Source organism: Crocuta crocuta, unplaced genomic scaffold (assembly GCF_008692635.1).
Source record: "Crocuta crocuta isolate KB4526 unplaced genomic scaffold, BGI_CrCroc_1.0 scaffold16, whole genome shotgun sequence".
Taxonomy (NCBI): Eukaryota; Metazoa; Chordata; class Mammalia; order Carnivora; family Hyaenidae; genus Crocuta; species Crocuta crocuta.
The window spans coordinates 14,007,438-14,021,319 of record NW_027531893.1 but is presented as its reverse complement, the minus strand read 5'-3'; the positions used below and the strand labels follow the sequence as shown (position 1 = coordinate 14,021,319).

Sequence of the window (13,882 nt, the reverse complement as noted above, 5' to 3'; positions counted from 1 at the left end):
GTGTGGGCCCCCCCCCCCTGCCGTGACCGTGAGACATGGCTTTGACTTGCTTACAGAAATGAAGACAAATCCATCTCAGGTAGATAAAGTGCATTTAGAGTTCATTTTAAATCTGTTGATTGAGAAAATTTGAGTTTAATTCCTTTGTTGTGATTTAATCTATAAATGAAATAAGTAAAAATTTCTGTTCATTTCCTAAGGTTTTGATTCAATATTTTGTAAAAGCAGTAACTTCCAAAATCACTATTTGTATTTTGTACTTAGAACATGTCAAATGTTTAAGGGGGTGGAACTTTAAAGTTATTCTAAGAAAGTTGTAGAATAAATAATTCTCTTAATAATTTTTAGTAATTATATAATGTATAAGAAAGTGCATGCAGTAGTAATTTTATAACATACAAAGAAGTATATATAATAGTGTTACAATGTATGGGAAAAGTGTCCGTTTATAAGTAGGTTCAATAAATAATTGGAATCCAAAAATAGTGTTTCTTAATTAGATAACNATTGACTTTTGCTTTATATTTAATTCATATGTTACTTCTACAGATAACCACAGGTTAAATTCTGGATACTTTTTTTTTTCTTTTCTTTTTTTTTACTTTGTAAAGACTAACACCATCTGCTAGTTATGGTTGTGTCAGTTACCTTTGTAGCTACGTTATATGTAACAATTTCAAGAATTCTAAGCTAATTAGTGCTGTTGTAAAAATAATTAAATACACGTGCTTTTCAATGGGCTTAGATTTTGATCAGTAGTTATATAAATTTAGTAGATACTTGAATTTTAATGGTATTGAGGTCTGTGATTAATTTTTGTGAATGAAATTCCAGGGGAATGAATTAGAAGTAACCATCATGATGGTGGTAGAAGCACTGTGTGAGCTTCATTGTCCTGAAGCGATACAGGGAATTGCTGTCTGGTCATCTTCCATTGTTGGGAAGAACCTTCTCTGGATTAATTCAGTGGCCCAACAGGCAGAAGGGAGGTAAGTTGGAAGGTAGGAAATAGGTAATAGGATATCTTCATATTTAATCCTCTGTATTCCTGGATAACATTGTAGTTAAATGTTAAAACCAGCTTTGTTCAATTTCAGCAATTGAAACTTGCTGTGAATCACTTTACTAGGAGTCATCTTTAGTCTATTCTTTAATTAGCAGCAAAACTTAGATGCCTGCCTTATTTATAGATTAGTAAGAAATCCTCCTTAAAATAAGATCTGCCAATTGTTTCATAATTGATAACCTTTCTTGTCAGAGTCTGGTACAAACTATCCTTCGTGGCTAGAAGGCTTGCTCATTAGCCTTGTGCACTCATTCTCTAGGTAAAGGAACATGTATTGTAACAGACTGTGTGTATTTATGTCAGCTTTCCCAAATCTGGAAGATGTAGGAAAAATAAAAGAACTCAAATTACATCTGCTACTGTTAGTTTTGGTGTACATGCCTCTGTAGTTCGTTTTTCTTTTATATACAGTCTTTTCCCCATATTTCTCAGAAATAGCTGTTTCTGCTACTCATACCATTTTTTTTCTATTTGGTAATCTTTAAAAAAAAACTTTGCCACATTAAATATTCTACAATGTTATTTTTAATGGCATAGTTATATTTTTTGTGAGTGCACCATAATTTAACATTCCTTATCCTTGGACAGTAAGGTTGTTTCTGATGTTTTTTTACAGATATTAATATACCATGGCACTTAGTTCTTTATAGTAAACTATAGCTTGTAATTTTATTTTCTTTGAATTTATTCCTACAAGTTGATTTACTAGAAAAAGGCTACAGACCTTAAGGCTTATGATAAATATTATTCCTTAGTTACTGTACAGAACAGAGATTTCAATTTATTTCCTTAACAGTAGAATAACCCCTTCACTTCACCTTTGTGAATAGTGAGGGTCACTGAGAAACAACCACCCTGCCACCATCATCAGTGAAGATAATTTGTTTTAATTTATATATATATATTTTAATTAATGATTAATATAACTTTTCTCCTAAGTTCTGTTGACCATATGTGATTTTTAAAAACACAGATTTTGTCTTTGTGGCTTCTCATATTTTCCTATACTGATATGTCAGATTTTATTATATAGCAGGATTGTTGATGCTGTCAGATTTCATGATTTACATTTTTTAAATATTTATGATTTTTTTGATAACCTGGAAATTTTAAAATATGCCATTAGTATCTGTTACTTTATGAATTCTTTTTTAAAATTTGTTTTACTTAGCCCTGATATATAATGAGATCAGATACTTAATATTTTCTGTTATTTAATACTACCTTTAAGAAAAACGTATTTAATAGTCTGTACATTTATTTTCATTTGTTGTGAGAACGAAAATCTAATTTTGCACATCCCACCCTACACAAAATAATTAACTCATTTTCTCTGCTCAATTTATTTGGGTGATTAATTTTTTTTTTTTTTAGTTTTTTTTGGAAATGAAGTCTGTGGGTAATTTAAAAGTGAGGACTGTTTGAATTTGCATTGAAGGTTTGAAAAGGCCTCTGTGGAGTACCAGGAGCACCTGTGTGCCATGACGGGGGTCGATTGTTGCATCACCAGCTTTGACAAATCTGTTCTTACGTTGGCCAATGCTGGGCGTAACAGTGCCAGCCCCAAACATTCTCTGAATGGTGAGTGTCCAGGATTTAAATCCACAGTTGTGGCTTAGGTAGTTTGTACTGATGATCCTATTGTATAGATGTAGACTTCTCTGCTCATTAAAATATTTATAATTTCCCTGGGTCTGTCTGTCTGTCTGTCTGTCTGTCTCTTTCTATTTTATAAAATATATTTACTCAGGTGAATCCAGGAAAACTGTGCTATCCAAATCAACGGACTCATCCCCTGAGGTTATAAATTATTTGGGTAATAAAGCATGTGAGTGCTACATTTCTATTGCTGACTGGGCTGCTGTGCAGGACTGGCAGAATGCCATCCACGACCTGAAAAAGAGTACCAGCAGCACTTCGCTCAACCTGAAAGCCGATTTCAACTACATAAAGTAAGGACTTTTTTTCAGCTAAATAGATTTTCAGTAACTTTAAAGTCTGCCTCTGTGGCAGAAAAATATTAAAATTGGTCATATCTACTATTGCAAGATGTTTGAAATTCTAATAATACTGCTGTTTGAAAAATGACTACAATGAACAGCCACCGTTAGATGTGAGGAAGATATTCATGTAGTGGGAAAACAGTTTCAGAGGCACCACCATTTTCAGATCAGGTGAGGAGATTGAGATGGAAAGAAAGAATTCTCTGAAAGAAGAGAAACAGGTTCCTTTCAACACGTTGGAGAAGGGAGAGAGGGAGGGAGGCTGGCAGTCAGAGGCCCAGTCAAAGGAGGCAGGAGAAGGATGGAGCATTGAGATGATCGAACAGGAGCCCTCCGGGGGCCTGGGCTCTAGGTAGGGAGTGGGGCTGTGTAGGGAATTTAGAAGTAGCTTGGGGAGAATCAGATGTTGGCATTGCCCTGCAGAGGTCCGTCAGTTTGTAGGTTGGGCCCTGAGGATAACAGACTACAAGAAGAGGAAGGAAACCTGTACGGGTGAACATGCTAAACTGAAAGTCTGTAGTTGTAGCTTTCCGGTTTGCCACTCCAGTTTTAGTCCTAACTAAGTTGGTAGTCACGTGTTCAAAACCGAAATAAAATTATGTCCTACATAGAAGGTACTTCACCAAAAGAATGCTGTGTAACTGTACTTTTTCTGGAATTTGTTCTACCTTTTTTTGAATGATTGCACAGGCTGGATAGGGTTTGATATAAGCTAACTGATATTTTAATTACAGATCACTAAGCAGTTTTGAATCTGGAGAATTTGTTGAATGTACTGAGCAATTAGAATTGTTACCAGGAGAAAATATCAATCTACTTGCTGGAGGATCAAAAGAGAAAATAGGTATTTGAGATAATAATCTTAAAATTAAGTATTTTATGGACAATTTGCCCAAAAGTTTGGCTTAGTATTTTACTGAAAAATTAGGAGGTTTTTGCACATTTATTTTGGGGCAGAGTCCTATGCAAAAGAACATATGTAGGGCTGTTCTACTTAAATTTGATATGGCAAATGAAAACAGTTCAATTAAAATTAAACTAAAAAAGGCTGTCATAAGACTTTGTGATTTATGTGGCTACGTTTGAAAAAAGTTTAGTGTTTAAGCTGTTTTTCTTAACATCTTAATGTGGTTCATGAATTTCCTTACCACAACTGGAACATTCTGTAAAATATTACACTAAAATTAGTATTGTGAGTAGTTTGTGTGTTGGCACTGCTTTGGTAAATTCTGTAAGGTTTGCAAAATAAGTATAGATTTACCTCTTTAAAATGTATGTTGGTTTATTGATTTTTGGAAATCAGCTGATTTTGGGTGGGTCTGAGATAGAATTTGAATGCAGACTGTAATTTGTATATAGCTCTCAGAAATGCTTCATCATAGTGTTCAGCTGGCTGAGCTTAAATATGAAAGGATGTGTTCATCAGTGATAACTTTTTAACACTGTTAAAATATCTTAATATGTTACAAACAAATTAACGGAACTTATTTAACTTCTCTAGATATGAAAAAACTGCTTCCCAACATGTTAAGTCCAGATCCGAGGGAACTTCAGAAATCCATTGAAGTTCAGTTGTTGAGAAGTTCTGTTTGTTTGGCAACTGCTTTAAACCATATAGAACAAGACCAGAAGTGGCAGTCCATAACCGAGTAAGTTTAATCCTAAGGAGGTTAATGTGCACTGTGTGTATAGTATGGTAAATGTATGTAATTGGGGATGAGTCACTTAACCAATGCTAGTTAGTCATGATAGCTTCATTTTAGTTGGAGAGGTCACATGAAACATGAATGCCACTTGCCAACATATGTGGAGGTTGAAATTAAATAAACTGTAGAAACACCTAGAAGTGTGTCGCTTGTGTCCTTTTTCCTAAAGGGCAGACATCCCCTCTTCCTTTCCCCTCTTTGGATGACACTGTGATAGCATCTTATCAAACTGCCTTATCTCTTCAGTGATTACAGGTTGGAAAATATCGTTTATTAATGAACAGTAAATATTTTGTTTCAGAAATGTGGTCAAGTACTTGAAGCAAACCTCTCGAATAGCTATTGGACCCCTGAGACTTTCTACTTTAACAGTTTCACAGTCTCTGCCAGTTCTGAGTACCTTACAACTATATTGCTCTTCTGCTCTGGAGAACACAGTTTCTAACAGACTTTCAACAGAGGTGTGTATATGTGTATTTTTATCAGGATACTCTTCTGAACATTAATAGGCATGTGTGTAGAAAAAGATTTCATTGAAACAAATTTTTTATTTTTAAAATAGTATTTGTAGCATTTGTTGGACAAGGCAGTAAACCCAGAAATCTAAAATGCCATTTTCAGGCACATTTTCATTTGAGAAGTACATGAGGCAGATGGAGGAACCAAAGATAGAGATTTTCAAGGATAGCTAATTGCTTAATTTTTTCCTTTGCTTTACTTTTTCTTTCTTTCTTTCTTTTCTTTCTTTCTTTCTTTCTTTCTTTCTTTCTTTCTTTCTTTCTTTCTTTCTTTCTTTCTTTCCTTTCTTTCTTTCCTTCCTTCCTTCCTTCCTTCCTTCCTGTTTGGCAGCTGTTACAAATTTTAGATTTGATTAATGAAGATACCTGCAAGGTGCCTGGCTGGTAGAGCATGCAGCCTTTGATCTCAGGGTCTTGAGTTCAAGCTCCATGTTGATGAAGAGCATACTTGAAAACAAACAAACAAAAAAGACATCCTATCCTTCTCCCAGATAGGGTACAGTTTAACCAAAGATGGGCTCTTTCCAAGGGAAGTAGAATATTTGAGACTCTGCTTTAAATTGGTTGTTTTATGTTTCTCTGTAATTTAACCTTTGTTTTATAGTAAATATGCTATGTTTATTTTTATAAAAATGTGCTTTATTGGTAAGTATATTGATAAATTGGACTTGATATTCTTTTTTTCCCCTATTTATGGCAAAGCAAAGATTTCTCTTAGACTGTCTTTTCCTCTTGTGATTAGAAGATAAAATGAAGAAAGCGGGGAGTTTAATAGACAAGATCTGAGTAGCTGGATTATGGGGGGTGCAGCCTCACTCAGTCTACAGACAGACCTGGAGCCTGTTGACATTAAGTAGTTTTGGTTTTCTCTGGCAGGATTGTCTTATTCCACTCTTCAGTGAAGCTCTGCGCTCATGTAAACAGCATGATGTGCGGCCATGGATGCAGGCGTTACGATATACCATGTACCAGAGTCACTTGTTGGAGAAGATAAAAGGTAATTAGGTTGGGGTTTTTTAATAGCTTTGATTGAGATATAATTTACACATTTGATATGTACAGTTCCATGAGTTTTGACACATCTTTACCAGTTTAACCACCAGTGCAGTCAAAATACAGAACATTTATATCCCTGCCAAAGTTTTCCTTATGCCTCCACCCGGTCACCTCTCCCATCTGCCCTGTCCTGGGCAAGTGCTGATTTGTTTCGTATTACTGTAGATTAGACATGTCTTTAGTAAAGTTTTGTATAAATAGGATCATACAGCTCTCTTGTGTCTGTCTTCTCTTAGCATTTTATTTTTAAGGTTCACCTGTGTTGTGTGTATCAGTTGTGTGATCCTTGGTGTTGTTCAGTAGTATCCATTTCATGGATGCACCATCATTTATCTCTGGTTCCTTTGATAGATACTGGAGTTGTTTTAAGATGTGGGCTATTATGTATAGAGCTGCAGCAAAGTTCATGTACAGGTCTCTGGGTGGACATACACTTGTGTTTCTCTTTAGTAAATGCCTGTGAGTGAAATTGGTGGGTCATAATGGTGTAACTTTAAAAATAGTTTGCCAGTTCTTAGACTGTGTTTGTACATTTTACATTTCTTCTAGTGTCTATATCTTTGGTAGTGTTGGTGTTTACTTTTAGTCACCGGCACCAATGTATAGTAGTATTTCATTGTGGGTTTGTTTGCGTTTTCCTGATGATTAATGAGATTGAGTCTCTTCATTTGCATGGTGACCATTGTATATGTTACTTTGTAAAGTGTTTAAATCTTGTCCATTTTTAATCAAGTCTTAGACTTATTTATTGTGGATATGAATTCTTTGTCAGATACAATGTACTGCAGACAAGTTTTAAACTCTCCAAATGAGTCGAGAGTTAGTATTTGTATGAATATTAGTAGGTCTCATTTTTAAGAAAGAAATGTCTGTCATGTTAAAAGGGTGTCAGCAATTTATTGCTTGAAAATGGAAAAGTTGGCAGAATTCTGTAGAATTTTAGTTGAGAATGTGGTAGCTAAGGTTACTGAATACTTTTGAGTATTAAATTTCAGGGTTACCTGGATGGCTCATTCAGTAAGTGCCTGAGTTTTGATTTTGGCTCAGGCTGTGATCTCACAGTTTGTGAGATTAAGCCCTGTGTCAGTGCTCTGCACTGACAGCACAAAGCTTGCTTGGGATTCTCTCTCTCTCTCCCCTTACTCTCTTCTTTCTGTGCCTCCCCCAGTGGCACACCCACATGTGCTCTTTCTTTCTCTCCCTCTCTCAAAATAAATAAACATTAAAAAAAATAGTTTCAAATAATGTAATGTTGGGGTGTGGGCTTGCATTGCAGAGTCGATTACTAGGAACTGTGACGCTCCTGGACCCTCAGTGCTATATATATTTGGTTTGGCTCCTTAGCCCAACCTTTGCAAATGAAAGGACCTTAGGGCACGTCATTAAACTTCTGAGTCACTTTCCTTTTCAGTTCTGGATATTGCTTGCTCAGGAGATTCTTGTAAGGATTATGGGGGATTAGGTAAGGCATATAAAAGCCCTAACACAGAGCGTGGCATATAATAGGACTGCAAAAATCATCTTCTTTCTCATCTTTCCAATATTGAACAACTTTTAAAATTGGGAATAAAAAAGTCAGTAACTCATCAGTTATATTTGGAGACAGAACTCCACTCCGCCTTGCTTTTTNNTTTTTTTTTTTTTTTTTTCCCTTCGTTTCTTCAGCAAGTGCTTGTGAAGTGTGTGCTTTGTGCCAGGTATTGTGCTCAAAGTTGGGATGTAATGGTGAAGAAGACAAGCCTATTTTCAGCATTCTTAGGACCAAAGGGATTCTAGAGTCTAGCAGGGAAAACTGACATCGTACAAGGAACAGCAGTAAGGTGTGCTGAATGGAAGTGCACATGCATAGTGCTGAAAGAATGTAAAACAAGGGCACCGATATAATCCTAAGAATCAGTCAGAAAAGGATTTGGGGAGGAAGTAACAGTTAAGCTGATACCTGAAGGAAGTAGAGATGAGAAGGACCATTTGGTTGGAAAAAGCATGGGAAGGTCAACGTCAATAATGAAAGATTCTTAGGTGACTCAGTTTGTCTAAGGGAGAATGGGAAGAGAGTAAGCTGAAGGAGACTGAGATTGGAATGAAATAATTGTAAGGTATCAGTACCTTTCAAGGCAAATGGCGTTTTGTCAGGGAGGCAGTGGGAAGCCATCAAAGGGTAGTAAAGTGTTCAGATTTATCTTTGTGTAAGATGACTTCAGTTGCAGGTCGGAGAATGGACTAGAAGAGGATAACACTGGTGGCAGAGGGACCCATTAGGATGAAGTCCCTGCTAAAGGTAACCGAGGTAGTCGTGATGAGGATAGAAAAAAAGTAGATGTGACATGAGGGCTGAAAGTGCAGTCTTGAGACAGCTGCCAGGCACCTGCTCAGGTAGCCAGGTTGATCACATTCCTTAAGAAAGGAAAACAGGAAAAGGAAGTAGAATGTTTGGATGGTGGTGGAAAATGGATTTAACTTGACACAGATAGAAGTGCCCTTGAAATACCTGATTGTAGACAGGTGGGACTCAGATGTCAGTCAGGCCTGGACTCAAGGTAAAGACTCAAGAGCCATCAGCATTTGTATGGTGATTGAAGCTGCAGGAGCAGATGATACTGCAGGAGAATATGCAGAATAAGAAGAGTAGAAAACGCAGGATCGGCCCGAGGAATGCCAGTTGTAATGGATGGTAGTAGTCAAGAAGGAAACTGAGGATTCTCGGAAAAGTAGGAGTAAACTAGGAGAGAATGGCATGAAGGACAGAGGGTGCTTCTCCATGAAGGGGGATCGTCTAGCTTTCCCCTCATTTCCCACTCTTTGGCCTAAGCTCTTTACTAAAAAGAATTAGAAACTGAAAAGCTAATTTCTTATAGTGAGTGATTTTTGCTTTTGTCGGCTTCATTGTATACATTCATTCCAATAAACATATATTGTTTATTGTATGCCAAGCACTATGCTAGCTGCTAGGTATTTAAAAATGATGAAAATGAGTTATCTTGATTTAAGGAGGTGGTAGGGAAGGGAAAATAAATAGTTGGGGAAGGATTTTTGGCCGTGTTTCCATGCAGTCTGGGATTAGACCCGTCAAGGACTAATGAAACGTGTTTTTTTTTCCTCCAGAACAAACGGTTCCAATTAGAAGCCATCTGATGGAATTAGGTCTAACAGCAGCAAAATTTGCTAGGAAACGAGGGAATGTGTCACTTGCAACGAGACTACTGGCACAGTGTAGTGAGGTTCAGCTGGGAAAGACTACCACTGCTCAGGATTTAGTCCAGCATTTTAAAAAACTATCAACTCAAGGTCAAGTGGATGAAAAATGGGGGCCTGAACTTGACATTGAAAAAACCAAATTGCTATATACAGCAGGTTAGTAAAATGAATTGTGGTTAATATATGACAAAATAAAAATCATGTGTATGAACGTTAATGTGCATACGATGTAAGGCAAAAAGAAAAGTTGGGTTTTTTTCCCCAGTTGTGGCAGAACATTTGTGCCCTGAATAATAAATTACCTGTAATTGACTTATGTCTATAATATGGTGCTTTTAAAAGAGGTAATTTTGTTTCGTTGTATTCAAATAAGAACTGTTTCTAGAGATCATTGATTACCACTGAATTTTCATTGTTACTTTACCCTGAAACACTGTTAATCATTTGCACAAAACCAAGGTCTGATTTTTGGTTTTCTGTAGGCCAGTCAACACACGCAATGGAAATGTTGAGTTCTTGTGCCATATCTTTCTGCAAGTCTGCCAAAGCTGAATATGCGGTTGCCAAGTCCATTCTGACCCTAGCTAAATGGATCCAGGCAGAATGGAAAGAAATTTCAGGGCAGCTGAAACAGGTTTACAGAGCTCAGCAACAGCAGAACTTCACAGGTCTTTCTACTCTGTCTAAAAACATACTCGCTTTAATAGAACTGCCATCTGTTAATACGATGGAAGAAGAGTATCCTCGGATTGAGAGCGAATCTACAGGTAGGATTTCTTGATTTTATTAGCTTTAAAATATTAATTTTAGAAGTTATTTCTCCCTTAGGTGCCTGGATGGCTCCGTCGGCTAAGCGTTGGACTTTGGCGCAGGTCGTGATCTCACAGTTCGTGGGTTTGAGCCCCGCATCGGGCTCTGTGCTGGCAGCTAGCTCAGCCTGGAGCCTGCTTCAGATTCTGTATCTCCCTCTCTCTCTCCTCAGACCCTCCTCTGCTCACGCTGTCTCTCTGTCTCTCTCTCTCAGAAATAAATAAAACATTAACAAAAAGTTATTTCTCCCTATTTTAAAGTTTACAGTGTTATGCTGGCTGTAATTTGCCACATAAATTGTTTAGTCTATCATACTGCCTGGAAGCGACTAAAATACATTTCTTTAGTATCTAATGCCACCATGGAAGTCACTTAACTCTGCCTACCAGGCCTTCCCAAACCACGGTGCTTTTGTGCACTTAGATATTTTTGCTGGCAAGAAGGCCCTGCCCCAGATAGCTACATTTCACCGCATGCTAGAAGGAGCAACAAAGATAGACAATAGTAGCCTGTGGTCTCCTTGGGTGATAGAGCACAGAAAGTACAGAAAGAGGAAAGTTTCACATTTGACCCTAGTGCTAATAATAGAAAGTTACTTGCAAATAGGGTAGTTAATTGAGTGTTGGAGCACCTGTTGTGGGAGGTACCACTGCCCAGGTTTTACAGAGTGGGAGATAATTAACCTCTTTGCTGAAGCATCAGAATATACTTTTATTTTTGTTATGAAATATAGGACTTTGATTTCTTACATGGGTCTTAAAAATCATTCTAATCTGTATATTACATAGTCTATCTTGATATAAGGGATATGTCTGGTGACTCTTATAAATCTTAACTGGCGTGTGGCGTTCTACCAGGTGGTTTCTTCACTTTTAAACTGTGAATAGAGACATTTACCTCATGAATTTCTGATTGAATGAGATGTATACCTATCACCTATGTATTATTTTTCCCAGAATGCTTTGGCTTAATCTAATATCAAGGAAATAGCCAGTCATCCATTAATTCATGACACTGCACAACACATGTGACACCTGAACTGTTTTGTATAAAGTGTAGTGTCATGAAAGATATTTATGTGGTTTACAGGGTGATAGTTTAAGCTGGCTTGGGAAGCTGAGTGGTTGCTTTCAGTATATTAGCCTTTTCAAAAAGCCTAGTAGGAAATGTGTTCCTTCGTTAAATTTTGCACTGTAATATTCTGGAACTTGCTCATAGCTTACAGATAGTAAATAAAACCCAAACATATTAACGGGAATGCTGTTAAAAATTATATGAATGTAACATTGCTGAGTTCTTTCATTATTTTTTTTGTCCATCATGGCAGTGCACATTGGAGTTGGAGAGCCTGACTTCATCTTGGGACAGTTGTATCATCTGTCTTCGGTACAGGCACCTGAAGTAGCCAAATCCTGGGCAGCTTTGGCTAGTTGGGCTTATCGGTGGGGCAGAAAGGTGGTTGACAATGCCAGGTAGGTATGTCAAAATGTGTAACTTACCTAATGCATTGCAAGATAGAGATGGAAAATGCTGACATGTTTTGGTAGCTGCAAATAGTGACTTATTTATTTTTATAGTCAGGGAGAAGGTGTTCGTCTGCTGCCTAGAGAAAAATCTGAAGTTCAGAATCTGCTTCCAGACACAGTCACTGAGGAAGAAAGAGAGAGGATATATGGTATTCTTGGACAGGCTGTGTGTCGGCCGGCGGGGATTCAGGCAAGGAGAACATGATGTAGCATTGGGGGAGAAATTGTGTCAAGATCACGGTTTTAATTAATTGATTTTGAGGAGGTGGATCAAGTATATACTTGATTACATATTGAATAGGGTTTAGGCAGTTTTTGTTACAAATCGGAACTTTGGGTTTTAATGAAAGTGAGTTATGATACTTTTCTAAGGGAACTGTAATTTCTTGAGAAATTGTTTCCTTAAGGTCCTGTTATTAAAATAGGTGAAGTTTGTTTTATGGGAATTAAATTTTTCTTTTAGGTGTTTTCTTCAGAAATTAGGTTCTTAATAGTAGCTTGGGACCTTTTTCAAGTACCTGGATGCCTGAATACCACCCCACGTATCTGAGTGGGACATGTGTGTCTGTATTTAAGCTTATGAGGTGATTCTACTTCATAGCCAGAGTTGAAAACTAATAGACTAAATGAGCTGTAGGATTTATTCCCTCTGCTCAGAGGGAATGTTAGTTCTGGAATGTTACAACTACTGAGTAGATAGACTTTAAAAGTTTGAATTGTATTTGCTAAGCTAAACTGTATTGACTCATCTTGCTCTAGATTTCAGCGTGTATCATTGTCTGCTAGTGCTGGTGTTCTGTACATGCCCAGTACTATAAAGATGGCAAGGAAGGTCTGTTGTGAGTGAATTCCGTGAACATTTAGCCTCAAACTTTTGAGCAGACTATGTTTAATGTTCTGCAGGCAGAACATTATATTATAATTTAGAAGCAGTTAAGGTACAAACCACTGGAGTCGTCCTCGTTAGCTACATTAGTAAAACATCATCCAGAGGAACATATTGGCAGTGGGTTAGCATGGATAAAACTAAGTAATGTAATTGAGTTTTTCATAAGTGAGAAAAATGCTTTCGTTGGATAGGAAAATCCTGTACCTTTTTTCCCCCTTTCAATTTGTGTTACAAAATAACATTCTATTCCCAAATTTTCTTCAGGATGAAGATATAACGCTTCAGATAACAGAAGGTGAAGATAATGAGGAAGACGATATGGTCGATGTTATCTGGCGTCAGTTAATATCAAGCTGCCCCTGGCTTTCAGAACTTGATGAAAGTGCGACAGAAGGAGTTATTAAAGTGTGGAGGAAAGTTGTGGATCGAATCTTCAGCCTGTACAAGCTGTCTTGCAGTGCATATTTTACCTTCCTTAAACTCAATGCCGGTCAGGTAGGTAGCACTCTGGTTCTAAGAAAATGTATTGGACATTTCTTACCTAGCTGATGAAAATGGTATTCTTATTTCTGTCTTTCATCTTTCACCCTTAGATTCCTTTAGATGAAGACGATCCTAGGCTACATTTAGGTCCTAGGGCAGAACAGAGTACTGATGATGTGATTGTGATGGCCACACTGCGCTTGCTCAGATTGCTGGTGAAGCATGCTGGTGAGCTCAGGCAGTATCTCGAACATGGTTTGGAGACAACACCCACAGCTCCTTGGAGAGGTAAGCGTCTACATAAAGTGTTTCAAGGAAAATTATGTCTGGGTAGGAGGTAGAAGACAGTTAAAAAAAAAAAAAAAAGGTAGTTCCCTTATGTTTATTATTTGAATGTGTTACACAGTGGCTCCATTAGTGATAGAACATGTGAATTGGATGTTACATGTTTTTGTCTCCCACCTTTCATAGAACTAGAAGGCTAAGAGGCAGGAGCTTTATGCATACAAAAGGAACTTTAGACTGATGAAAATAACTTCCCAAATTTTTTATATGCCCGGTGTTAAAAAATTATCTTGTGTCTGTCTTTTATAGGCATGCTTAGAAAATACATTTTGCCAGAACATTGTT

At 37.2% G+C, this 13,882-nt stretch overlaps 1 protein-coding gene across 1 annotated transcript in view; it reads left to right on the top strand.

Moving 5' to 3' along the window:
* Nucleotides 1-13,882, top strand: part of SMG1 (SMG1 nonsense mediated mRNA decay associated PI3K related kinase) — a 72,098-nt gene that overhangs the window by 23,828 nt on the left and 34,388 nt on the right. The window contains exons 22-35 of the mRNA XM_077773199.1: nt 12-79; nt 835-989; nt 2,505-2,647; nt 2,817-3,018; nt 3,804-3,913; nt 4,571-4,718; nt 5,077-5,236; nt 6,170-6,290; nt 9,452-9,700; nt 10,027-10,311; nt 11,682-11,826; nt 11,932-12,070; nt 13,034-13,264; nt 13,363-13,540. Of these exons, the coding sequence (XP_077629325.1) occupies nt 12-79; nt 835-989; nt 2,505-2,647; nt 2,817-3,018; nt 3,804-3,913; nt 4,571-4,718; nt 5,077-5,236; nt 6,170-6,290; nt 9,452-9,700; nt 10,027-10,311; nt 11,682-11,826; nt 11,932-12,070; nt 13,034-13,264; nt 13,363-13,540 (2,334 nt within the window). The remainder of the gene's footprint in view (nt 1-11; nt 80-834; nt 990-2,504; nt 2,648-2,816; nt 3,019-3,803; nt 3,914-4,570; nt 4,719-5,076; nt 5,237-6,169; nt 6,291-9,451; nt 9,701-10,026; nt 10,312-11,681; nt 11,827-11,931; nt 12,071-13,033; nt 13,265-13,362; nt 13,541-13,882) is intronic.